At 43.6% G+C, this 26,579-nt stretch overlaps 1 protein-coding gene across 5 annotated transcripts in view; it reads right to left on the bottom strand.

Moving 5' to 3' along the window:
- The window catches only part of MRTFB (myocardin related transcription factor B), a 308,685-nt gene that overhangs the window by 99,307 nt on the left and 182,799 nt on the right, over positions 1–26,579 (bottom strand). For 3 of the 5 annotated variants that reach the window (XM_030212474.1, XM_030212478.1, XM_030212475.1), the window contains exon 1: positions 24,355–24,696. The exons of the other annotated variants lie outside the window; for them this stretch is intronic. In XM_030212474.1, the coding sequence (XP_030068334.1) occupies positions 24,355–24,541 (187 nt within the window). In that variant the 5' untranslated portion in view covers positions 24,542–24,696. Of the gene's footprint in view, positions 1–24,354; positions 24,697–26,579 lie in introns of those variants that run through there. 5 annotated transcript variants of the gene reach the window in all.

Genomic DNA, 26,579 nt, shown 5'->3' with positions numbered 1-26,579 from the left:
TGTTTAATACCTTTGTAGTGAATTAGTGCTAAAGATGAGAGATACCGGTTGGACGGGAAATTGAAAACCTGCACTTATCTACGGCAGAGGTAGAACATTTACATAGGGGCAAGAGGTCCCATTAAAAAAGAAAAAGTAGGGGAGTCGAGTCTTACCCTAAAATGTTTTAGGTAAGACTCGACACAGATGTCCTGAAACACAGATCTCTGTCAACTCTTACCTAAAAAATGGTTTTGATAAATAAAAATTCCTTGTTTACCCTTGCGTTGGAATTGGATTGGTCCTCCCCTACTTTTTCTTTTTTAATCTGACTTTTGAATTAAGGGAATATCTTTTTCTTTTCTGTGGTTTGGCAAATGGTCCCAACCATACTCCAGAATGGCCATTTCTAAATGTCACAGGGCATTCTCCGTGCAAGGTGCATTACTGAAATTGTTCCTCTTTCCTCTTATGGAGGTAATTCTATATAGAAGGTGCTAACATTTATATGCCAAACATATGCATAAGTGACTAGAATAATGGATTACACGTAAATGCCAAAGATTCACCTAAGCAGTATTCTATAAAAAGGTGACGTGTATTTTGAAGGCGGGTGTACCCATGGGAAAAGTATGTGCAGGGTGTACGGTTACATGTGTAAATGATCAAATACTCACTCATCTGCTTTGCTAATTTAGGCAGTACCATTTTTAACAGTTCTATGGCTGCTGTACGTGCTCAAACATATATCAGATGTGCATATTTTGCCTGACAAGCGTATCCCAGAAATAGTAGATTTTCCCCAAGTCCATTTAATAACGGTCTACAGGAAAAGTCCATAGACCGTTATTAAATGGACTTGGGGAAAATCCACTATTTCTGGGATAAGCAGTATAAAATGTTTTGTACTTTTTTGTGACCTGGATTGGCCACTGTTGGAAACAGGATGCTGGGCTTGACAGACCTTTGGTCTTTCCCAGTTTGGCAATACTTATGTACTTAAGCTAATATCCCATAAAGAAAACTTACTTTCATAGAATAGACACCACACAGGTGCCTGAATTCGGGTGCACTGTTACAGAATTACCCTCTATGTTTCTAGTATATTATTGGACATATATTGGAAACTGCTTTGATGTACTTTTATTCCAAACAGTGCGTGGCTAGAGCAGATGTCATTAGAGAAAGTCTGAAATATCCACTTTTGATATTAGGTCTAGATGTGTTGCATCATCAAACGGGGACATTTGGGGCCTTTGATGATGCTGTTGCCATAGCAGCTGAAGTAAGAGTCATCTTGCACGATCAGAGGAGGATTCAGGAGTTGTCTGGGGAAGCCCAGGGAAATCTCTTGTTGCCCTGGTTACTGGGCTGAAAGGTGGGGGGGTCTAACAAGGCTGGACAGGGGACTGGGAAGAAGTATGCTGGGGTCAGGGAATGGGGGCAGCAGGATTGACCCTCACTGCTCCTCAGGCCTCCAGCAGTCCCCTCACCCCAATTAGGGCCTCCAATGTATCCCTCAGACTAAATGATTTGCTCACCACTGCTACACATCTGGCTCCACTGTTAAAAGCATCAATGATGACAGCATTCTTTATAAGATGTAAAGGCCAATTGAGTATGTCACCTAGAAATCTATGAGAGAACAAACCTTAAGGAGTTATTTTTCTGCTTTTTAGGATGCACAAACACCTAAAGACCTGGAGGGACAAGTTGCTGAACTTTTTGAGTAGACTACACTAAAATGCTATTTAAGTTCATTGCCAAAGAGAAATGTTCTTACAGAATAGGGTCACCACCCTTGAAAATATGAGGCCCGACATTCAGAAATTCAGTACCATTTGGGCCATCTGGGCTTTCGCATTGAATTTCTGGGTTTTACAATACTGCACCCACGTTTGGAATGACCCTGACCACCCATGTCCCGTCCATGACCACACCTCCTTTTCAGTTACGTGCTGGACAATGTAGGTGCGCTGTGTTATATATAGAGCAGCACACAGGCAGATCCGTGTGCAAATCTTAATGAGTGCCAATTAATGTGAATAATTGATTGTTAATGGCATATTAATTAAGTAGTTTGTGCACGGATCTAAGATCTGCGCCATAATCTGGTCGCCACTTACAGAATCCGGGGGTATGATCCAGACACTGCAACCTTGAAAGATTAACCCTAACCCTTACAGAGAGTTCCCTGAAAACAGGGGGTTGCAAATAAATTATAAAACTTTATTAACACCAAGGATAGAGTGAGAGAGACTGAGAAAGGGGGAAAAAACAGCAAAGTGAGTATTTATTTATAGCTAGATCATTAGCCGAGATTGGGTGGCAGAGCCGGTGGTGGGAGGGGGGTGCTGGTTGGGAGTCGGGGATAGTGCTGGGCAGACTTATACGGTCTGTGCCAGAGCCAGTGGTTGGGAGGCAGGGATAGTGCTGGGCAGACTTGTACGGTCTGTGCCCTGAAAATGGCAGATACAAATCAAGGAAAGGTATACACAAAAAGCAGCACATATGAGTTTATCTTGTTGGGCAGACTGGATGGACCGTGCAGGTCTTTTTCTGCCGTCATCTACTATGTTACTAAAAACTAAAATGAGGTTTTAAAATGTATGCCAATAAACTTACCTTCAAGAACTCCCCACACAGTTTCCCTTTGAGAATTAGGGTGCCTGCAGTGCTGGGGGTACTTTACACCCCATGAACTCTGTGCCTAACATAAATGAGGCACCAAATTTCAAAGTTTATTTTTTTTTTATATACATCTTCTAAGTAACTGCTTGAAACAGTTACAACAGTGAAAACAACAAACTGTTTTCAGAAGAAGGCCAAGATATAGCAAATCAATGAATTACTACTACTACTACTTAACATTTCTAAAGCGCTACTAGGGTTATGCAGCGCTGTACAATTTACATAGAAGGACAGTCCCTGCTCAAAAGAGCTTACAATCTAGTAGACAAGTGAACGGTCAAATTGGGGCAGTCTGGATTTACTGAACAGTAAGAGTTAGGTGCCGAACGCAGCAATGAAGAAGTGAATTAAATCACTGTGTGGTAGGCTGGGCTCCAACCCCCTCCCCAGCTCTGTCCCTTTCACAGCTGGGGTACTTGTAGCCACAGAAGGGGAGGTCAGTTTTCAATGGATGGTTTTACCTGCATAACTGTTTAATTCCTAAGTCAAATTGTTTGAAATAAAAGCGCTCAGTTTCATACCGATCACTTAGGCCCTGACTATTTCCTTTCTAGTGACCCAGAGGGAGGAAATTGAATAATTGTTGACTGTAGTACACAAATCAAAAGTTCATTTTTCATCCTGACAAAGGATCAAATGCCTAGATTAATACCGCCATATGTCTGAATGCCCGGTAGTACTATTAATTTCCAGGAACTCATCAATCTTCATAAGTTGTTGTTTTGGGGGTTTTGACAAAAGTGCTGCAAACTGGCATATTTACCAAGCAAAAAACATTAAAAAAAATCTTTTATTCCTGTGAATATGCTTGAACCTCCTTCCTTATAATCTAAGAGGTTGATCTCATGCTTTCATGGACCATTCTAGGAGAGAAAGAGAACAGTCTGCCAACTCCTGAAAATGGTTCACTGCTAAACATACACAACATGAAGTAAAATCTCACTTAGTTTCAACTTATCCAAGAGCAGTTCAATGGCTTCTTAAGACAGGTAGAGTCCTTCATCCTTCCTCAGTACTGTGTGATCCCTTCTGACCTTTGGGCTTCAGGGAATGTCTTTTAGCTGTAGGATCCATCTCTTTGGCCCTCCTGTGTTATTTGGATCTCCACATAAAAGGAGGAATGTTAAAAAGGGGGAAACCGCCTGGAGCAACAAAATGCTCAGCAAGATGTTATGTTATATCCAGTCGTCTATTCTCTCACTATCCTCATAGTTCAGGGTAGATTACATCAACAAGAAACTGAACCATCATAGTAACATAGTAGATGACGGCAGAAAAAGACCTGCACGGTCCATCCAGTCTGCCCAACAAGACAACTCATGTGTGCTACTTTTGTGTATATAAGTCTGCCCAGCACTAGCCCCGCCTCCCAACCACCGGCTCTGGCATAGACCGTATAAGTCTGCCCAGCACTATCCCCGCCTCCCACCACCGGCTCTGGCACAGACCGTATAAGTCTGCCCCGCACTATCCCCGCCTCCCAACCTCCAGCCCCGCCTCCCACTACCGGCTCTGCTATCCAATCATCACGTCCAGGAATTACATGATAGTAAGAGCAATAAAACAACTAGGCCTGTAATACACAATAATCAATACTAATTAGAAATTTATGAAGAACAGAGCTTTCAAAGTTTTTCCTAAAATGTAAGTAATGTCTGCAGGCCCTAAGACATAAAAGGTAGTGAATTCCAAATTTCTGTCATTTGATATTGTAGAGATGCAAAAAAAAAAAAAAAAAAATGTTTAATTGACTTTAGCTTAGCTGTTTTCAGCTAAAGCTAAGAATTGATTTTGACTGTTATATCTCGAAGTAGCTCCATGCAGCAATGTTAATAAGTTCATCATATAAGAAGATATAATGGAAGAAAAAGATGAAGTAACATAGTAACATACAAAGGAGCTAGCTCTGTGGGTGAGAACCCTAATATTGAACAAACTCCTTGATGTATCCAGGGAGAAGTAATTTCCTTTAGATTTAGAACTCCTAATAATTTTGAAAAGTTGGTGTCATGAATCGCATAGCCACCCGTCTGGGGCTACCTGGCGGCCACTTACAGGGTCTATCCCCAGCACAGCTCAGATTTGCCTGCACCTGCCACTTGTGCTCTACACTAGCACCCTCCTTCCAATGACTGAGTCACAACCACCTCAGGGTCAGTCTCCTGTTCGCAAATTATCCCCAGTGATTTCTAGGTTACTGGAGGCCACACTCCCAGTGATCCCCCTGTTCCCAGACAGCACTCATAGACCCAACACACAACCATCAGGAATCTTTATCAGTCCAGACAGGTAGAGGCAACAAACTAATAGTGTTTATTGTCATAAAAATATTGAACAGTGAAACATAAAAAGTGCAATCAGCAGAACAATAACAGGTAACTGAAACATGAATCAATTATAACACTAACTAAACATTTGTTTACTTTCTAAAAAGTACCTGAGGAGATCAAGAAATATGCTGCTTACAGGTTATCAAATATAACTGATCACAGGGCCTCAGCAAAGAGATCTGTCTCTTTCTTCTCCCTAGCTAAGACTGGGGCAAAAGCCAGTACACTCCAAATAAAATTGAGCTCCTGGGCCAATCAGAGCCCAGAACAAAAAGTTTGAAAGTATACTGCAGACTGCCTTTCCAAAAGACTTCAACACAGAAAACAGCCTTGGTTCTGCAGCAGCTTCAAAACATAAACATGCACCACCTGCTGGCCAAACTAGAGAACTACACTTCAGGAAATACCCAATACACTTTACAGGCTTAACACTGTTCTATCACATTGGCTCCTATGATAACATAAAAGTCATTACAAAAGGCCTCACACAGATATTTCTTCCACAGGAATAAAAAATGTTTTGGGAGGGCAATTTTCAAAGCCCTTCTCATGAGGTTAAAATACTGGGAGGGTGGGAAGGATAAGGGATTTGTTCAAAATCACAAGGAGCTACAATGAGATTTGAACCCTTGCTTCCCTGCTTAACTCCACTGCTATAGCCACTAGGCTACTCCTGTATCCCTACAGAAATCAATAGGGGTCCTAAAAGGTCACGAGGACTGCAGACCTGTCTCCTGAGAAGGATACACTTGGAACTCAAACCTAGAACATTTTTAAGCTCATTTTCAAAGCACTTAGCCTCCCAAAGTTCCATAGAAACCTATGGAACTTAGCCTCCCAAAGTGCTTTGAAAATATGCCTCTTTGTCTCTTGTCTTCCTGCTCACATGTTTAAGATGAAGAAAAGAGGATGATGTCATGTTTGAACTGCTAAAACCACATTACAGCATATGCATTAATATTTACATTTTTAAATAAACAATCTTACATGCATGACCACAATTCCTTGCTCAATCATTTTTCTTTTGAGCATACCCAAAAGAATGGATAAGATAAACACTGGCATGTCTTATATTCTTAAATAAGCTATATACCCACTGCCGCCACTCACACGCTGCTAACTGAATTTTGCTTGGGAGTTTTTAACCACAGAACCCTTCTATTCTGAACAACTAGATTTATTTTCTTAAATCTTGTGACCACAGAACCTGGATTAAGGAAAAGCGCTTACTTTCAGCTGGGATCTGGGAGACAGCAGAGTGCACAAAACATATTAAAAATAAAGAAAAAACATATATCTAACAAAAAGTAAGAAAAGAAGCCGAGCTATTATATCAAAACAATTACGTATATAGTTTAAGTATTTATAAACGTCTCATTCAAAGACTCTGGGCAGCATGTTACACTTTTTTTTTTTTATTCAATTCATTTTTTTTGACTGGGACAAAAAAAAAAAACCCCTTTTACCTCAGCAAATGACCATAGAATACACAGTTTTCTCTAGGAAGAAAAGCGTTTTCTGATGGGCTGGGAAGTAGGGTGACTCTTAGCACCCACAAATTTTGTAGCTGATAAACAAGGATGTTGATGGACTCTTTTTGAAAGTATAATAAATAGAAATAAAACAAAAGTGATACCTTTTTTATTGGACTAACTTAATATAATGATTACATAGTAACATAGTAGATGACGGCAGAAAAAGACCTGCACGGTCCATCTAGTCTGCCCAACAATTTAAACTCATATGCGCTACTTTATGTGTATACCTGACCTTGATTTGCTTCTGCCATTTTCAGGGCACAGACCGTAGAGGTCTGCCCAGAACAAGGCCCACCCCCCAACCCCGCCTCCCCCCACCGGCTCTGCCACCCAATCTCGGCTAAGCTTTCAAAGTCAGGGCCCTGTTTACTAAGGTGTGCTAGAGTTTTTAGCATGCGCTAATGTTAGAGACACCGATAGGATTATATGGGTGTCTCTAACATTAGCGCACGCTAAAAACGCTAGCACGCCTACAGCGCAGCTCAGTAAACAGGGCCCTCGGAATCTTCTTGTTCAAGTCAAGTATGAGCAAAAGATGACAATATCAGAATATATATAATTGAACATGAAATGCAATGGCAATCTCTAGGGAAAGGTAGGTTCACATGCACCATTATACATTATGGACAACACACCCATGATGATGGGAAAATAATTCATTAAGACATTTGTCCACATCTTCTTTCAATCAGCAGTGGTCCATTAGGTTTATATTCAGAAAGAAGTGGATTTGGAAATATTGAAAAGAAATCTAAATCTCCGCTTCCAGCATTCTAATTGTTGAAACTGAAGCCTATACCTTATGGAAAAAAATGTGCTTCTATGTAAGCACTCAATAACCACAACTGCTGGAATGCAGAGCCAAAATTCAACTTAACAGTGATCTGGCATAGCTCAGGAGATAGGAACAATGCTATCAACTGGGGCTGAGCAACCCTTCAACAATGCATCCTGTCTGCAACAAAATCTGAACTTACTACTTCATACATCAAGAGGTCACGAATCTCAGACTACGAGAAAGAGTATGAGTTTCAAGTGGAAAAACTCTGTACTGCTACAGGCATAAAATAAGAAACAAATGCATGAAAAAATAACCCTTATGATCACCATATGTCCCATGGGCTGAGATGCAAGGAAGCCAGTGTTCAAATCCCACTAACACTCCTTGTGACCTTGGACAATTCACTTTATCCTCTGTTACTTCGGGTACAAAACTCAGGGCCTGTTTACTATCCGGCTCAATATGCAAAACGAATAAAGCAGGCAGGAGAGGGCTCCTGCCTGCTTAAGGGGTCCTTTAACTAAGGTGCACTGAAAAATGGCCTGCGGTAGTGTAGGCGCTTGCACAGATCCATTTTTTCAGCGCGCCTGCAAAAAAATGCCTTTTTAAACATTTTTGACGAAAATTGACTTGCAGCAAAATCAAAATTGGTGAGCATCCATTTTGGGTCTGAGATCTTACCGCCAGCCATTCACCTAAAAGTAAAGTCTCACGCGGGTGTTAATGACCTACACGCGTCAACGTGCGTGGCCAAAAATAAATTTTTCAGACACACGCCAAAAATGAAATTACCACAAGAGCCATGCGGTAACTCCAAACTGGCGTGCTTTGGGCGTGCGTAAATGCTTATACAGCTTAGTAAAAGGGCCCCTACATCGCTTGTCTGTGACTAACCACCAATATTCAGCGACACTTAACCGGTTAATGCCGCTGAATATTCGCAGTTAACATCTGTGCCAAAACCAGCTAACTTGTGGGCATTCCGAGGGTGGAGTTGGCACTTATCCTGTAAAGTGCTGATGTTCTGCCCTTGACCACATAAGATAACCACTTCTATTGGGCTGCATAAATAGCAGTCCTATCTTTAAGCGGTTCAGCTTTTGCGGTCAAGGGCTGAAAAAGATTTGCATGCAGATCTTTATAGGATAGCGCTTTGCAAAACACGCATGCAACTCCAAAATGTTGCCAATTAATGACAATAATTGGCTTTTCCAATAAACAGGGCCAAAATTATGTATGCAGGGATCTGAAAATGCAATCAAAACAACCAAATAATATTAAATAGCTAATCAGACATTCTTATATACTGCAAAACAGATCATCAGTTGTAAAGGGATCTTCAGATCTCACAGCACAATTACTGCACTCCAACGCTTAAGCAGTACTGCATAATTCTCACTGATCCCAGATTTAAAAAAAAAAATGTTTCCAGGTCCCTGCACAGCAAAGAGAGATGGGGAGGAAGAGGGGGTGGGGGGAGGAGGGACCCAGGAATCCCCGAGTTTAGCACCCCAGAGGCTGGAGAAGAAAAGACTCTTACCTACCTAGCCTCTACAACTAGATTCCCCAGGTACAGAAGGTATTTTTTTTTAAACTAAAGAAAGAGAGAGAGACTAATGGGCTCACCTCTTACCACCTGCTGAAGACTGAGAATACTGAGGCTAGGGTCACATGGCCAGGGCTCTTACTGGCTCTCTAGAGTCAGAAGTTTCTCAGTCGCCACCTGCTGGAAGGCATGCACAACCCATCAGTCCAATCCTGGGCCGGTCCGGAGGGACGCTAAGGAAGGCCATTTTACAAAGCGGTAGTAAGCCCAACGCAGGCCTACCACTCACTAAAAGAAAAGTACCGTTAGGCTACCGCAGCAGCCCAGCGGTAGTTCCCACCCTCAGTGTGCGCCATTTACTTTTGTTTTTGTAGCACCGGTGTGTACCTGGCGGTAATTGGGCAGTGCCACATGCTGCCCAGTTACTGCCAGGGTCGGCGGGAGCCCTTACCACCACCTCAATGGGTGGCGGTCCCACCCGAAATGGGCGCGCAAGTGCTTCACTTGCCGCAAATCCATTTCTTTAAAAAAAATACCCTGCCTTTTACCCACTGCGGTACAAGGCGGCCTCGGCAGGTGTCAAAAACACATGCCGATGCCAGAGCAGGCTCCCTTTTGAAACAGCAGTTTCACATCAAAAAATCAAAAAGCCACTTAGTTTAGCGGCATAGGCTCCAGTTTTTTCTAAGTGGCTTTTTTACTTTTTTATATGAAACTGCACTATAATTCTTCATGGAAAAAAATAAAAATCTGAGACCAATGAGGATTATGCAGTAGTGCATAAGAAAAGTGTTGGAATGCAGTAATTGTGTTCTGAGATCTGAAGATCCCTCTACAAATGTTATTTATTTATTTAAATTTTGCTCACACCTTTTTCAGTAGTAGCTCAAGGTGAGTTACATTCAGGTACACTGGATATTTCTCTGTCCCAGGAGGGCTCACAATCTAAGTTTGTACCTGAAGCAATGGAGGGTTAAGTGACTTGCCCAAGATCACAAGGAGCAGCAGCAGGATTTGAACTGGCCAGCTCTGGATTGCAAGACTGGTGCTCTAACCACTAGGCCACATGTTGACCTGTTTTGCAGTATATAAGAATGCCTGCTGAGGAATGGTGACACGTGATTTGCTATTTAATATTATTTGGTTGCTGGGAGGATAACTGATTGTTAGCATCCAATTATTGGTACTAATTGGCGCGTTAGCCAATTTAGTTGCGCATGCATCTCAGGATCGTGTGCAATTTTGCACGGAGAAATTTGAGCGCCATGTATAGAATCCAGGGAAAACTGAAGTATTGTGACTGGCTGACCCAGCAAATTGTAATAATGATCTCATTGACTTAAAATGCTGAACTTTGAGACGAGCTTTCAAGACTAGTCTGAAAAAAATATAGACTGAACTGGGTCTGTAACAATTACGTAAAATCCCAGGAAGACAGCAGTTCATAATGGAATGTCAAATAACAACACAAAAGACATGACTCAACAGTTCCCAAGACATCAATAAACCAGCTCAAGTGATAAATACCAAAGTTTTCGCTGCAATCCATCTGCTAGAACTGTAAATCCAACCTATCCAGGACACAGTGATTCTGATATTCATCTTTTGAACAGAAAGCTTTAGAACTGTGTAACAATTAAGATAAACAAACTCTTCCTGGCAGGGAACTTCATAGTATCAAGGACACAGTTTAGCAGGAGAAGTAAGTAACTGGCAGCAAGCATTCCATCCTGATTTACAAAACATTTTTCCTCCATTGACGCAGCATGGGAAAAAGGACTTAGCACATGAAGCTCCTATGTCTACAGGAGAATTGCTTTGCTATTATTATTATTTTGGTTTTTGTTAACAAACTAAACCAGCTTTTCCCAAACTGTGTGCCACAGCGAACTCTCAGGGCTGCTACGGCACATCTTGACCTCCCTCCTGCTGCCCACAATCCAGCATCGCTCCCTACTTTCCCTTCCCGCAGGTCCGGAATCTGCCGCTTCCTGCTTCTTCCCTCACTGCCGCTGCAGTGCTTGCAGCTTACGTTTTCAGGCCGTCCGCAATTCACACAGCACCGCGGGGACTTCCCTCTGCCGCATCTGGCGCTCACAACAGGAAGCTGCATGAGAGAGGGCCGGACGCGGCAGACTGGGAAGGCCCCGGAGTGCCCTGCCTGTGTGAATCGCGGACGTCCTGAAAATGCGATCCTGGACCTGCAGGAAGGAAGGTAGTGAGCGATGCTGGATTTGGGGAAGGCAGAGGTGTGCTGGATTTATGGGAGGAGAGGGGCATCACCTCCCATCCCTCTTTTCCTCTAGGGTATACATATTCGGTTCATCAAGTCTCTTCTCATATGTCTTTTGGCAAAAATCTCGCACCATTTTTTTTGGCTTTTCTCTGGAGTGTTTCAGTTCTTTTTATGTTCTTCGCTAGATACAACTACCAAAACGGAACACAATACTCCAAGTGGGGCCTCACCAACAACTTGTACAGGGGCATCGACGCTCTCTTTCTTCTGCTGGTTCTATACTTCTCTCTAAGCAGCCTAACTACAGCCAGCACCTTGTCACACTATTCTGCCACCTTAAGATGCAGCTGGAATGGATTTCAGTGGTAGTGAAGCACTGTAAACCTGGCTTTTGATGTTATGGAAGGAACTGCATTCCTGCAATGACATCAGGTGCAAATTCTTTGTACAGCAGTAGAAATGCTGGCTCCTTCCATGTCCAAATGGCTTGCATTTGGACATTTTTGACATGGACGTCTTTGGTTTCGAAAATCGCCAAACGTCAAAGACATCCATGTCTAGGGGCGTCCATGTCTAAGGATGTCCAAATTCAAGGACGTCCTTGATATTTTCGAAACGAAAGACGGACGTCTATCTTTTTTAGAAAATACGGTTTTCCACGCCCCCCGATTTGGACATTTTACAAAGACATCCAAATCCAAACATAGACATTGCTTTCAAAAATGCCCCTCTTAGTCTCAAGTCTATGTTTTGCTACTGGCTGCTCCAAGCTATCAGAGAATTTCTCAGGATCCCTAAAATCTAGAACAAATGCATACATGCCCCTAATTCTAGAAAGTTCTGTGCCCAAATGTGCAACTAGCTTGCAAATTTGCACATGCAAGTTATAGAATAAAGTCAGTTGAGCAATAATAGTCTATTAATTGTTGCTAATTAGCCCCAATCAGCAGTTATGCGCATAACTGCCCTTAGTATTTTATATGTTGTGTGCTCAAATTGCTGAGTGCAGAACTCCGAGGGGGGCATGGGTGGGCTGGGACATGTATGCATGCAGCTTGCACTAGCATTGGTGCTTGTGCCTAAAGGCAAACTTACACTAGCATTCTATACTTTGGATTTAGATTTTGCTCACACCTTTTTCAGTAGTAGCTCAACCCAAGTTATGTTCAGGTACACTGGGTATTTCCCTGTAACTGGAGAGCTCAGCTAAGAGAATGGAGGATTAAGTGATTTACCCAAGATCACAACGAGCAGACTGGATGGCAAGACTGGTGCTCTAACCACTAGGCCATTCCTCCACTCCACTTTAGGTGACCTTTTGAGAATACCTCCATAGGAGATAATTTCCTAACAAAACATCTATGTGAGAAGTCCAAAAAAGTGCTTAAAGTCCACAAAGGCCTCTACATGCCTTTATAAATAGATTACTACAAAGAATCTGAGAGGTACACATCGCACAAATTTATACCCACGCTGAATAAGGTGTGTATGTGTGAATGTCCTCTAATTTTATAAAATATGCAGGTACATCGCAAACAATGTCCGAGAAATGTCTGTGCACAGCCTGCATAAAAGCTGACTGAGGTTGGTGTTGACCATTTTTGTGTAGGAGTGGAGGAGTAGCTTAACAGTTAGTATAACAGTTAGTTAGTTAGTATTACCCAAATGACCCGACTTAACCTGGGGGCCCTCCACACAACAACAACAGAACAGACAACAATCTATATCATCTTAGACCTCCTTACCCTACCTATCCCACATCTACCTCATACCCCCATCCCCTACTAATTCCACTATATCACCCACCAATACTACCCCTTCCCCCTGCTCATCTCACATGTACAATAATATATGTTCTCTCTACAACACTTTGTAACCTTACCACTATGTAAGCCGCACTGAACCTGCTATGAGTGGGAAAGCGCGGGGTATAAGTGTAACAAATAAATAAATAGTGGACTGAAAACCTGCGGAACTGGGTTCAATTCCCACCACAACTCCTTTTGACCCTGGGCAAGTCATTTAACCCTCCAGGGTTAGATTGTGAGCCCTCCAGGGCCAGAGAAAGAACCTGCATGTAATATATGGAAACCGCTTTGGTCGTACCACGGAAAGGCAGTACGTCAAATGTGTTACCTCCTTACAACATGCTTTACATATGGAAAGTGTTTTGTAGAATTACCCCCTAAGGAGAGGATTCTATAAGGAACCACTGAAAATTCGGCGGGATGTGAATAGGTAAATACTGATATTCTAGCCATTTAGAAAAAGACCAGCATAAGTGTCGCCCTAAAAGCAGTCCACAACACAGCAATAAAAATGAGAAGGGGGCAGACCAGTATGGTTCCAAAACAGGTGGTTTATTGAAGAAAAACAATAAAATGACTCAACACAGTCCTGCGTTTCGGCGCTATGCACACCTGCTTCAGGAGTCAAATAAATTATTTCAGCTGCAAATGACAAAATGCAAATGTGAGAGCAAAAGCCTCCAAAAGGTACAGCATCCGAAGTGCTGACAAACAAAATGCCAAAGTGAAGAAGGATGTCGATATGGACAGCATACTGAAAGGTTTCAAAAGTAATGTTCTCTTAACCTCTTTTCTTGTCAAACAATGATAATCAATACTTTCATCTTTCTCCTTTGGAAGCAGACACGTTATCCCTTTCTGGGATTTCTCCCATTCTGATGCTCCAGTGTTGTTCATGACTCGGCACAATCTCCACTTCAGAAAGAATTCATTGTTTCATGCAAGATAACACAGTTTCTAAAAATTGTTGCTGCAGTAGTTTGATCTGATAGCTTTTAAACAAAAATGTGTTTTACAGGCCCCCACTTATGACCATTTTTGTTATTAGGGTCCTTTATTGTGTTTCCCTCTGATAATCTCGTCTTGATTTTCATCTTTTCTGCACTTCTACCAAAACTAATGGCACTATCTCTATCTTGATTGGATAATTTGATATGCTACTTATTACAACTGTTTAAAAGAAGGTTACAATAAAAATAGGATAAAACATTTACAGTGTAACATAAAATAGTTAAAAAAAAAACCATTTCTGACAATTGATCCTGGTGCCTAGTCTCCCCCCTTCCATTCTCTCCAGTATGCTTTATTACCGAATTTTATGTATTTATGGTTCTTTACTTATAGTTTATGAATTTTATTTCATATTTTGTAATGACTTCTTTTTAGCTTGTTAGCCACATTGAACTGGAAAATGTGCGGCGTAAATAAATAAATATCACTCTATTTTGTGAAACAACATTGGAGTGGTTCACAATATAAAAAATCTAATAAAAACAGAAAAGAATGCCATAAAATATAGGGCAGACTCAAACATACCGAGACCCCCACCCAGTTCTTCACTGCTCCGTCCCTGCAGGTTACCCAACCAAATGGACAAGCTACATCAAAAATAGTTTGAACCTTTGTATCACAATCACTTGTTCTGATCAAACTTAGCTTTGAACAAAAAAGACCTCAAATCTCCCAATAGGGACAAATACACAAGGTATTGCAACAACCACTATCTTACATGAGAGAAAAATATTATCACTGGTCAGCTTTTAAGACACCAAGAAGAGGGAAAAAATAATCAGCATTAAAAACTCCCAAATAGTGGGGAAAATCTGATTAAAAAAACAAAAAAACCCCTCTTGAAACTACAATAGAACAAAGTGAATGAACATACAAAGAATTATTGACAAATACCACTAATCATTAAATCTAAATATCAAGCTAAAACCTAGCAAGAATGCTTACTGCTAATAATGTCAAATGTACCAAGTCAAAAGAACATGTATGAAAAAGCAAAAGAGCATGGACAGCCCCCCCCCCAAAAACACTTAGCTGAAACTGCCGCTCCTATAACACTCCATGCATCCCCCGATGTAGCTCAAGCCAAACTTCACCATCGGACAGAAAGCAGTGCACTGATGGTTCCCTTGATAATTCTTAGCATTTCTTCAACAAGAGCACCTTGTTTCACTACTCTCCATGCTGCTTCAGGAAGAATCAAAATATATCCAAGGATTTACACTCTGTTCACAAAAACAAGGAACGGGTCCAAACCCCCCCAATACAAGAAAACACCAAGGAAACTGCTAGAAATAAGTATTCCGTTCTACACTCCTGTCAAATCATAAACAAAACCAGAAATCCTAAGAACAGCCACCAAAACGTATTCTCAAAAATCCAAGTTTTCAAGGATTTACAAAAGCCAAGGTAACTGGCCACGCCACTGATACTAACTGGCAAAGAACTCCACAAGGACAGTCCGACATAGCAAAAAAACTCTGTTTCTAGTGGAAATTGATTTTAATGATGGAAGCTGCAACACATTGAGAATGCAAAGAACATTGATCTTGTTTAATCAATTTGTCCGATAGATATTTAAGCACTCTCATGAAAGCCTTAAAAACCAAATTCAACAACTTAAAAAGTAATCCTAGCCGAAATTGGTTAACTAATGCAATTCTCTCAAGACTGGAGTAATGTGATCCGACTTCTTAACATTTACTATTAAACAGGCCACTCTATTCTGGACTAACTAGTGTCTTTTCTGACTTATCTTAGTAAGGGGTCCTTTTACTAAGGTGCACTGAAAAATGGCCTGCGCTGGTTGTAGATGTGTGTATTAGACTCGCACAGGTCCATTTTTCAGTGCACCTGCAAAATAGGCCTATTTTTGGGGGGGTGAAAATGGACGTGCGGCAAAATAAAAATTGGCGCGCGTCCATTTTGGGCCTGAGACTTTACCGCCGCCCATTGTCTTAGCGGTAAGCTCTCACACGTTAACCTGGCGGTAATCATCAGTGCGCATACACTGCTGATTACCGTCCGGTTAGCGCCACACAGTCGAAAATAAAAAATATTTTCTGCCTCGCGTATTGGACGGGCGTAAAAAATGGAATTACCGCCCGGGGCTCATGGTAGCTGGGCGGCAATTCCAAACTGACACGCGTTGGATGTGCGTAGGTTCCCACGCAACTTACTAAAAGGGCCCTTAAGTCTCTGACACAAAGAGTTGCAATAATCAAGTCTGCTTGATACAAATGCACCGACTATTTTAATAGGTTTGACTTACTTATAAAAGCTGATGAAATCAGCCTTAACTGAAAATAACATGATTTTACTACATTACCAATACGTTTATCAAATTTCAATTTACTGTATTTATTTTATATCAGGAATGCAGTTTCAGAGCTCTGAAAAAGAGTAATAACAGATCTATGAGCTATATTTTGAACAGCATCTCAATCCCATCGGCAAACTTTTTCCTTTTTTGAATTATCCAGAAATTGTTTCGTAAGGCCGTTTACCACACTTTTTGTTATTTCAAAGTCCATGTCTTTTGCTTATTTTTCTGCTAAATCTAATAACTGCCCTCCAAACATGTCTGAGGATCATTCTGAAACCAAATTCTTCCAAGCAGAGATGGAGAAATTTATCCATACTGGTTAATTTCCTTCCCTTAAATCCTGCTAGGCCAGTCCATTCTAGTGGGTTACGTTCCTTCCTGACCAGCAGATGGAGGAAGAGATGCTTCAGCATTGCTTTTCCCAACTAGTTCAGGACCCAGACATAACTACAGTAGAAGTCCAAAAATCCAGATGCCAGAAATCCAGACCGCGTAAGAATCTGGATCTAAAAATTGTGATCTGGACCACCTGAGGGGGGGAGGGAGAGGCATACCTAAAGGGGGGGGGGTGTTGCCTCAGGCCCCTTGGCCCCTTCTTTTGGGAAACAGAGACCTCCATGGGAAGGAGAGACACTGAATTGGGAGGAGAGACACAGTCACAGACAGACGTTGCATGGGGAAGAGAGACACAGAGATATGCTGGATTTGAATTTTAAAAGTACTGCCTGAGAATCCAGAAAATCTGGACTGACCCAATCCCCAAGCAGTCTGGAGTTTTGGACTTGTAGTGGAAAACCTCTGCAGAATCTATTAATTAGACTCTTTATGATTCAAAATACTAATGACAAAGAGGAGCAGACCAAGATCCTCCAGAATTCCAAGTGCTGAAGTGGTCCAAGGCAGGTTCAAGGAAAGGAAATTAACTGGTATGAATACATTTCTCCTTCCTTATCATTCCAGCAGGATGCACCACAGTAGCCCTCACTTGGAGGAGAAGACCGAAGCTCCTTGATTGACCACTCTGCCATAGGCTGACTTGCCCCTGGCCAGGATGTCAAACTTACAATGGTGTCAAAACAATGAAGAAATGACCATGCTGTCACTCTGCAGATATCTTCTGGAGACACAATCTGCTGGAAGATAAGGAAGTGGTATTTATAAGACTGAGATAAAGGACAGACAGCGTTCACAGCTTTGTAGGAAAGGAGATTGCAAAGTTAAGTTCTGGTAATATTGCCAGCAGTCTTTTTTTTCTTTTTAAACAGAAGCCTATGCCTTACAGAAACAGACGGACATAGATATATTCTTTCACTCAACACATAGTTAAACTCTGGAACTCTTTGCTGGAGGATGTGGTAAAAAAAACAGTTAGCATAGCTGGGTTTAGATTTGGATAAGTTCCTGGAGGTGAAATGCATAAATGCTTTCAGGAAGCATTTCACTGACACCCGACACAGGAACCAAGGAGCTTTGGGCATGTTCCCCTACCTAGTGTGTGTTCCTTACCCCCCGGCTTTCCTATCATGATCTCCGTAGTTCTCCCCCCCTTACCCATCTAGGCTGCCTGTCTTCTTCCTGTTTTCCTTTTTCTTTACTGTATAGTCTGTAAGTCGCCTAGCTGGTATCGTTGATAGGTGGGGATAGCAAGTTCTTAATAAACTTGAAATTTGAAGATAGATCTGGGAAAGCCACTGCTTGGGATTTTGCCAGGCACTTGTACTGGTCTCTGTTTGATGTAGGATAATGGGCTAGATCAATCTCTTCAGACCCAGCGTGCACAGGAGGAGCAAGGAGAAAGAAGAGCAGTGGGCAGGCAGCGAACGCGGCTGCGCCGGAGACCGGTGCCGAAGAAGGCTTTGGCTGGCGGGGGTTGGGGACCCCTATCGGCAAAGGTATTTGTGTGTGAGGGGAAGCGGCGAGGAGGCGAGGCGGTGGGGGCGCAAGGTGAGGCGTGGCCGTGGAGGGGTGGTGGCACTCAAAATGTGCCCCCAACCTCGGGCTCTGGCCCCCTCCCACTGTGAGGTCTGGCTACGCCCCTGCAGTCTGGGCAACAGAGGGTTAAGTGACTTGCTTAGAGTCACAAGGAGCTGCAGTGGGAAAAAATAAATACATAACCTACCTTTAATCACTCAATTAAAATTCTAAAACCGAAATGCAGCCCTATGAACACATATGTCCTGCCTTGATAGCTTATAAACCCTGTTATAAGATTACCCCAAAGTATACAGGGTCATTCTTCTCATTAGTCCTGCACCAATTTCCAAGATGTATGGAATTGGTGCCAGTCGGCCAGAACCACAGAAACCACACGGTTCCTTCATACTAGGTTCATTTTTTTTTTTTTTAAAGACTAAGGAAAAGCAATTCAGTTTTAAAGATTATAAACATGATAGCACTTGTTTGCATTTTCAAGGGGGCTCATTTTTAAAGTGGCTGGTTTGAGAAAAATCCAAAAGAGCTAGTAACTGTCTCTAAAGAGACAGCGCAGATGATTTCATCTCTGGCTATTGTCTGAAAGGTAGTTAACACTTCCTCCTTGAAATTTCAGAATGTTCCAGACAATTAACATTGGCAGCCGAGACTTTGCGTGCCTGCCTAAGACTTCATTGACAACATAAATGAAAACAGAGCTCGTGTATTCACAAAAATGGCAATAATTTGGCCGTAACTTTATTAAAACCTAAAACAACTTAAACTGGGTATACCCAAGCCAACCATAAGCTTTCAAGCTTTAACATGCCAATCCCAGTCCGCCGCCATTAGCGAGACTGATAATCCAGCAAGCAGCAAACCAGAACTCCCCGCTGCGCAGCAAGGGTGCTCAAGCACAGCTGTCAGTCCAGCTTATCTCACGTCAGGCTTGGGTACCCCCGCCACACTGCGACATTATATCTGAATGATTTATCCTGACAATTAGGGAGGGAGGGAGGGAGGGAAGCAGTCTTTTTCTCCCGAATGCCGCAAAGATGGTGTTCGGGAGCTCCTTAGGGTTATAAATCCCCCTGCCAATACTCCTCTTCCTCAGTGGGGAGCCAGTGCGAGGCAGGAAAATTTTCCTGCTGCCCCGCACCTACCCCGCTGCTTGCCCTGCGCATGCTCGTCGGGGAGCGGCGCCATGTTAATGGCGGCTCCGTGCACCTGAGGGGCCCTATGCCTTGTTTTTACTGTGCACTGAAGAGCCTGCACCTTTCATCAAACAAACCGATATTGCCTGTGGAGACCCTTACTTTCAAACACAGTCTACAGAAGGGATATCAACAGTCCTAGGACCCCTTTTACTAAGCCGCGTAAGCATCTACGCATGCCTGATGCGCGCCAAAATCGACTTACCGTCCGACTACCGTGTGGCTCTTGCAGTGATTTCATTTTTGGCAAGTGTCCGATATGCGCATCTGAAAAATACTTTTTATTTTCTGGCGCATTTAGCAGACGCACGCCAAGTGCCATCTGACGTGCCTAGGTTCTTACCGCCCAAATTCTTTACCGCTAGGTCTATGGCTGGCGGTAAGGTCGGAGACCCAAAATGGACACGCGGCAATTTTGATTTTGCTGCACGTCCATTTTCAGAAGGGAAAAAAAAAGAGGCCTATTTTTACAGATGCGCTGAAAAATAATTCTGTGCGCGCCCAAAACCCGCGCCTACACTACCGCAGGCCACATTTTACCGTGACTTTGTAAAAGGATCCTCTAGTTTGTAGGGTAACCAAGTTATGCCAATCAGTTTGGTTCTTAGCTCAAATGTCTGCAGACCTGCACATCACTTTAGAAATTGTGAGAATTAGTCTAGTTTGTGGCAGTCATAATATCGGTGTTCACAATCCCTTCACTAGGGTCAGTGATTGGGATGCATATTCCTTTTTCATTTCCAAAGCATTTTCTAGTGAGTTTAGTAGGGAGGGGGAGGGGAAAAAACCAAAAAACATTTGGACAGCACTGGAAAACAGTACTTGTCATTTTTCCAAAGAACAAGTACATCACAGGCACACATGCTGCCTTAGCAATGTCTCTCATTCCAGCTCTGAAGAACCATCTCCATGGAAGAAACAGGTTCTCCATGCCTTTTGCCACTTTGCCGAGACTGCCCAACCATGGCGCCACCTGGTACCAAGCTCTGATGCCATTTTGTGATGTGCGTAGCTATCCCCTGAGATTCTGGGCTGGTCCAACTCACTTGATATGTACTTATAAGCGCAGAGATGAATTTCTATTGTTAGCTACCTCATTTTAAACTGGCATGGCAAAACCACCAGCGCTATCATTGCAGATGTACTGGATCTGGTGAGGCTGCCCCCTGGTATCTATGGCATACCGCAACCTGATGCTGATCCCTTGTCTATACTGTCCGCAAGGCTTTAAAGGTGGATGACATCATTCAATGCCAGCTGTATAGCTAACGCTTCACAAAGCAAAGCATACTCACCTAATTCTAGAATCTTACACACACATTTTCACACTTACCCTCGGATTCTATATATCGCACCTAGTGTTTTCCGCTGAAATCTAAGCATATTCCATAACAATGCATGTAACTTAATTGGCTTAAAAAGATAATCAGCGTTGATAAGAGCACTTAACAAGCAATAATGAGGACTAATTGGCAATAATTAGAATTTAAGTGCAAACTCGCTAAGCGGATTTTGTAATGAACTGCGCCTAAATTCTAAAGCGCGCAGCTCAAAAGGGGCATGGTTATGGATGGGGACAAAGGCATTCTGTGGGTATTTCAAAATTTACGCGCGTATAGAATATGGCCCAGTGTGCGTAACTCTACGCACAGAGATTTACGCCACATTTTCATTGGTGTAAATGGAGGCACATAGTTTTAGGCACTGGGATATCACCTAGGCGTATTCTATTTACCGCGCCTAAATCTAGGCGACGCGTATAGAATACACTCAGACGAAAATGTTTACTGCGTGGATTTTTTAGGTGTCTTATATAGAATCTGGTGCTTAGCATGCAAAATTGTGAGTGGAAGTTATGGAATGTTGGCAGTTATATGTGTAAATTAATTGGTATATTAGCACTAATTTATACACATAATTGCACTAAATTGCTATTCTAGAATCCTAGGCCCTGATGCTCAGAAGCAACTGCAAGCGCTAGAGGACATCAGCGCCGGACCAGAGCTCACATTTGCTTCCGCCGAATGCTCAGAGCCGGCAAGCGCATGAAAAAATGAGCTCACCAGCTCCTGAGCGCAATAAGCATGTAAATGCAAGGTAAACAGGTCATCACCTAATCCTCCTCAATGCTCAGTGGGCAGCACACCAAAAAATGGTGCTCCTCCCGCGGCAAACCCTACACCATTTCAGAGCTGGCGTTAGGGTTGTGCTGAGCAGGGGAGGAATAGGGAGCCCTGACCTGTCAAACCTAAGCCCTGGTCCAATGGACCCCAGACCCTCCATCTCCCCAAACACATACCCTGGTGGTCCAGTAGACTTCAGACCCCCCCCCCCAGGCCATAGAGAACTGGTGGACCTTAGACCCCCCCACCCCCGAAAATAAATAAAACCATGGTGGTCCAGTAGGATCCCTAGCCATGCCCCCCCCACTCCAATTCGGAAGACTAGCTCTGGTGGCCTAGCGGTGGCCTCCCAACCCCCTCCTACCTTGGAGGAGGTAGTTAAACCCCACCCAGTGCATCCCAGGATGCACCAGGGAGGGCAGGGTACCACCATTTTGATGGGCTGTGCCCAGCAGGAGAAGGGACTAGGACTCTGTTCCTCCTCCGTCAAGGTAGGAAGGGGTTGGGGGAACCACAGCTAGGCCACCAGGGCTAGTCTGGGATGGAGGGGCATTGCCAGGGGTCTCATTGTACCACCATGGTTTTATTTATTTTCTGGGGGGAAATGTCTAGGGTCCACCAGACTACCAGGCAGTTATGTCCTTGAGGGGGTGGGGAGTCTGGGGTCCACTGGATCACCAGGTTTGACAGGTCAGGACTTTTTTCTGAGTTGTACCTGGGCATGTGGTCAAGGTACAATTCTCCTGCAGAACTCAAAACAGCTCCCTAATGCTCAGTGCTGCCCCCATGCCTAAATTTAAATGTCATTACACACTGAGCATTAGGGAGCTGTTGTGGCGGTATTTTTCCGATGCTCTACTGAGCAGCGCCGGAGTTTTGAGCATCTGCCCTCTAGCATACAAAAGCTATAGGAGGAAATTCTATGAAATAGCACTCAAAATTTGGCAGCAGAAAAATCAGCTTAGTGCCAATTCCAGCAGCTAACTTTAGGCACCAGACTTATGCTTGCTGAAACCTGGTGTAAATGCTGGTGCCCAAGTTAAGCTCTGGCACTCTTTGCCAGAGGATGTGGTAACAGCGGCTAGCGTACCTGGGTTTAAAAAGGTTTGGACAAGTTTCTGGAGGAAAAGTCCATAGTCTGCTATTAAAACAGACATGGGGAAGCAAATGCTTGCCCTGGGATTGGTAGCATGGAATGTTGCTACTAACTGGGTTTCTGCCAGGTACTTGTGACCTGGCTTGGCCACTGTTGGAAACAGGATACTGGGCTAGATGGACCATTGGTCTGGCCCAGTATAGCTATTCTTATGTTCTTATGGGGTTGTATTCTATAACTACACGTGGTACTTTTTGGAATGCCCCTGACACGCCCATGGCCACGCTCCTTTTCAGATACATGCTAGGAGAGTTAGGTGCCGTGTTTTATAGAATAGCACGTAGCCAAATGTGGATTAAAATTGTAATGAGAGCCAACTGACTTGGTTCCTAGCACCAATTATTGATAGTTAAGGGCTCATTACTCTATTAATCTATGCATGTACCTTAGATGCATGCTCAAATTTGGGTGTGCAAATCTGGGCACTATATGTAGAATCCAGGGGACAGCACAGGGGGCAAGGGGGCATTGTACATAGGAGGGGCGTGCCAGGCACTTATGCGCTAAGATTCTAGAATACTGTTAAACGTGCAACTGCAACATTTAGTCACGGTTATTCCCACCAGCCACTGACGTAGCATAAGCACCCGCACCTAAACGCAGATTTATCCTAGTATTCTATGACAGCAATTAAGCAAGTAATTAACGATACAGAATTCATGCTTAATGTACTGCCTACATTTCGGTGACCTTTTTCAAAACTACCTCCATTATGTTAAATTTTACATCAGGCAAGTTGAAATTTCCTTGCGTTTGCTGACAATATCTCTAGTCCTAGGGATCAGCGCAGCAAAAGGAACTCATTACAAAAAGTGACCGCGACGAGACTTGTTACAAAACACCCAAATCCATTCGTGTTTGATTTTGATCTGTGGCCCTAACGTACAAAACAACCTTATCAAGTGCAAGGACTGTGGCTCGCCTTCACACAAAATACAGCAGAAAGCCAACGCTAAGGGGCTGCAGCAAAAAAGAACAAGCAGAAACCAGGGCTGCTTCAACCATAAGACAAACGAGGTGGTCACCTAGGGCGGCAGCTTCTGGAGGAGTTAGCAGACAGCTGCTGAGTTCATCAGGTCAGCCAGACAATTCAAAGAATTATCAGTATGTACTTTTACCTGGGGGGGGGGCGAGGGGAGGGAATTGGGCATTTTTCAAATTTACTATTCACTTGTATAAATGTCCTTTGGAAATTGCTCTCATTATGTAAATATATACAAAGTATTTGCTAATTTTTTAAGAGGGGGGGGGGGGTCACAAACCTGTTTGCCTAGGATGCCTGAAAACCCTTGGCAGAATCTGCCTTGTCTTTCCCAGCAGGGAGAAGACAGCACAGATGTGATCTAATAACTCCAGCTGATGGAGGATTCAGAAGGCAGCCCTGCCCCTTAACCTAAATAATCTGCCCACACTGACAACCGTGAAATGAATTGAACATAAGAACAGGCCAGCCAGCATGACCTGAAAAGTGGCTATATCCGTTTTCCAGCCCTTTTTCTCAGCGAAGGAAATTGAAAGGGAAGTGGTGTGGTTGGCTGGGAAGGGGAATTATTGGAACCGGTCTGTAATAATGCAGCATCGTCATTACGGAGATACTGAAGAGACATTTTGATGCACAATGAGGATGAAACATACATGCAGTCTGAAATCACGTCTGCACTCGTTGCTCCCCCCCAGCATCCCTTCTGTAATCACAAGCTCACTGACCTTCCTTGAGACTTTTCTGATTGCTCGCTTCCAGGCATTCCTTCTCTTTCAGCGGATCAAAATCCCCGGCGAGGAAAATCTCAGGGAAGCCCTGCTGTTGCTGCTCCTGCTGGTGCTGCTGCTCCGTTTGCTGCTGCTTCTTAGAACTGTCGATCATGGTGAAAAAGTCGTGCAAGCACGGCACCATCCGGCGCTGTGAAACCCAATCGATCTGCAGCGGAAAACGCAGGCTGAGCTGCTCAATAGCATCTAAATGCCCGTGGCCTGTCCGCCCCTCCTGATGCTTGCCGGTAAATTAGGTCTTGGAGCGCCCGCCAGCAGCCATCATCACCGTCCCCCTTCTGGTGGCAGACTGACCTGCGGCTGCACTCGCTCTCTCAGGCTGTCAGGATTGCGCCGCCTCCTCCTCCTCCTTTCCCTGAGCCGCAGCTTTGGCTTCCCCTGCCCTGCCTTCTTTCCTTCTTTCTTTCTGTCGGAATGCAGCTCGCTCGCTGCTCAGCACATCTGACGAGCACTGAGTCAAGCAGTTAAAAATAAATCCAGCAGTTGTTGCAGGAGCAGCCTCCCCAGCGAGACTGCTGCTGTGGTCTTTGGCTCTCCCTCCAAAAAAACACCGCCCTAGGCTGAGGAAATGCTTGACGTCAGTCTGATGATGAGCACATTCGGAGACCGGGGCAGGCTTTCATCCCTAAACAAAGAAACAAATCCTTTTCCAGCATCCCAAGATTAAACTTAACTCGGACGCTGGTTTAGAAAGGGGGAGGGGGGGGGGGGGGAAGACAGTGCCGCTGGACTGCAACACGTGCAAAACTAGTGATAGCAGCAGCCCTAGATCCCTGTTGCTTCTGCAACCCAACTTGTCTGCTTTTCAGGATTTCCACAATGAATATGCATGAGAGAAATATGCATGTAATAAAGGCAGTTCATGCATATCCAGTTAAATCTGAGAAAAAAAAAGTACCACCCACACAGGGCTCATTGATCATTTTTGCCAGTCTCGCTGGGCTCCCTCTAATCCATTCCATGGGTTTTCTATGGTCAGCTCTGATCCCTGCCAATTTGGCTCCACCATCAGGGCCGTCGAGGGGGGGGGGGGGGCAAAATTCCCAGGGCCCGGGCCTCCAAGGGGGGCCCGGCGCCGCAGTCCCACCCGCCACCGGGCCCCTTTCACCCGAACCCCCGCCAGCAAAAGTGCTGTCTTCTGACTCCAGCGTGCGCGGCCCACAGACGCGCTCCAGCTGATCTTCGCTGTGCTCTGCAGGGCTTCTGTGCGTCTGACGTCCTGCACGTCCTGCACGTCCTGGGTTGAGGTTGGCGGAGGATGATCTCATTTGTAAACCTAAGAGAACACATTCCTTGCACTCTAATTACTTCTTCAGACTCCCTAACGGATTCAACAAAGCAAACAGCTGTTACAGTAAGCCTTTTCTACTTTAATGGATTATTGATTTTTCACTTTTCTCAGGTTCTGCTTTAAGCGTGATGTGGCTCTGTTGAGCTTTCTCTCTTATTTTAATGCTTCCCCCATCTTTGGGCTTAATTTAAAAAGGCGGGTAATAAACTGTTACTAATATATACTTCACCCATAGAACATAAGGAGAATATGTAAAGTACAAATCAAATACTTAGGGGGCCTCTTAAGCACCAACCGCGACATGCGCTCAGGTATCCCATGGTAGTACTTGGATCACCGAGCACCAATCCCGCGCTACAAAATATCAAATATTTTTTTAGTGAGGGGGCGTGCATGGAGGCGTAGAATAGGCATGACCTGCGCTAATTGGGTAGCACAGGAAAATTGCTGCCTGATTAGTGCAGAGTTAGCACAGGAGCCATTAGTGCCGACAAAATAAGTGGCCGGTAAGGGCTTCTAACTGGGAGAAAAAGGGTTGGGAACCACTGATGCGAGCTCTACAACAGGAATCTGTCCATATTACCCAATGATTTAGGGCAGTGGATCCCAAACCTGGTCCTGGAGGCACCCCAGCCAGTCAGGTTTTCAGAATATCCACCATGAATATTCATCTAACAGCGTTACATTCTAGGTATATAATAATTGGTTGCAATATGTATATTATACACTATCTTCAACAACCGTTGTTCTAATAATCAAGCTTTATTAAATGTTTAATTCACATTATCATCATGTCATTCACATTTTAGAACTGTTCACACAAACCAACATCCACACCTCCCTCTTACTCCCAATCACACTGAACAGAATA

Source organism: Microcaecilia unicolor, chromosome 8 (genome assembly GCF_901765095.1).
Source record: "Microcaecilia unicolor chromosome 8, aMicUni1.1, whole genome shotgun sequence".
In the NCBI taxonomy this organism is placed as follows: Eukaryota; Metazoa; Chordata; class Amphibia; order Gymnophiona; family Siphonopidae; genus Microcaecilia; species Microcaecilia unicolor.
The sequence above is the reverse complement of the archived record's forward strand: the minus strand, read 5'-3'. Positions and strand labels throughout refer to the sequence as shown.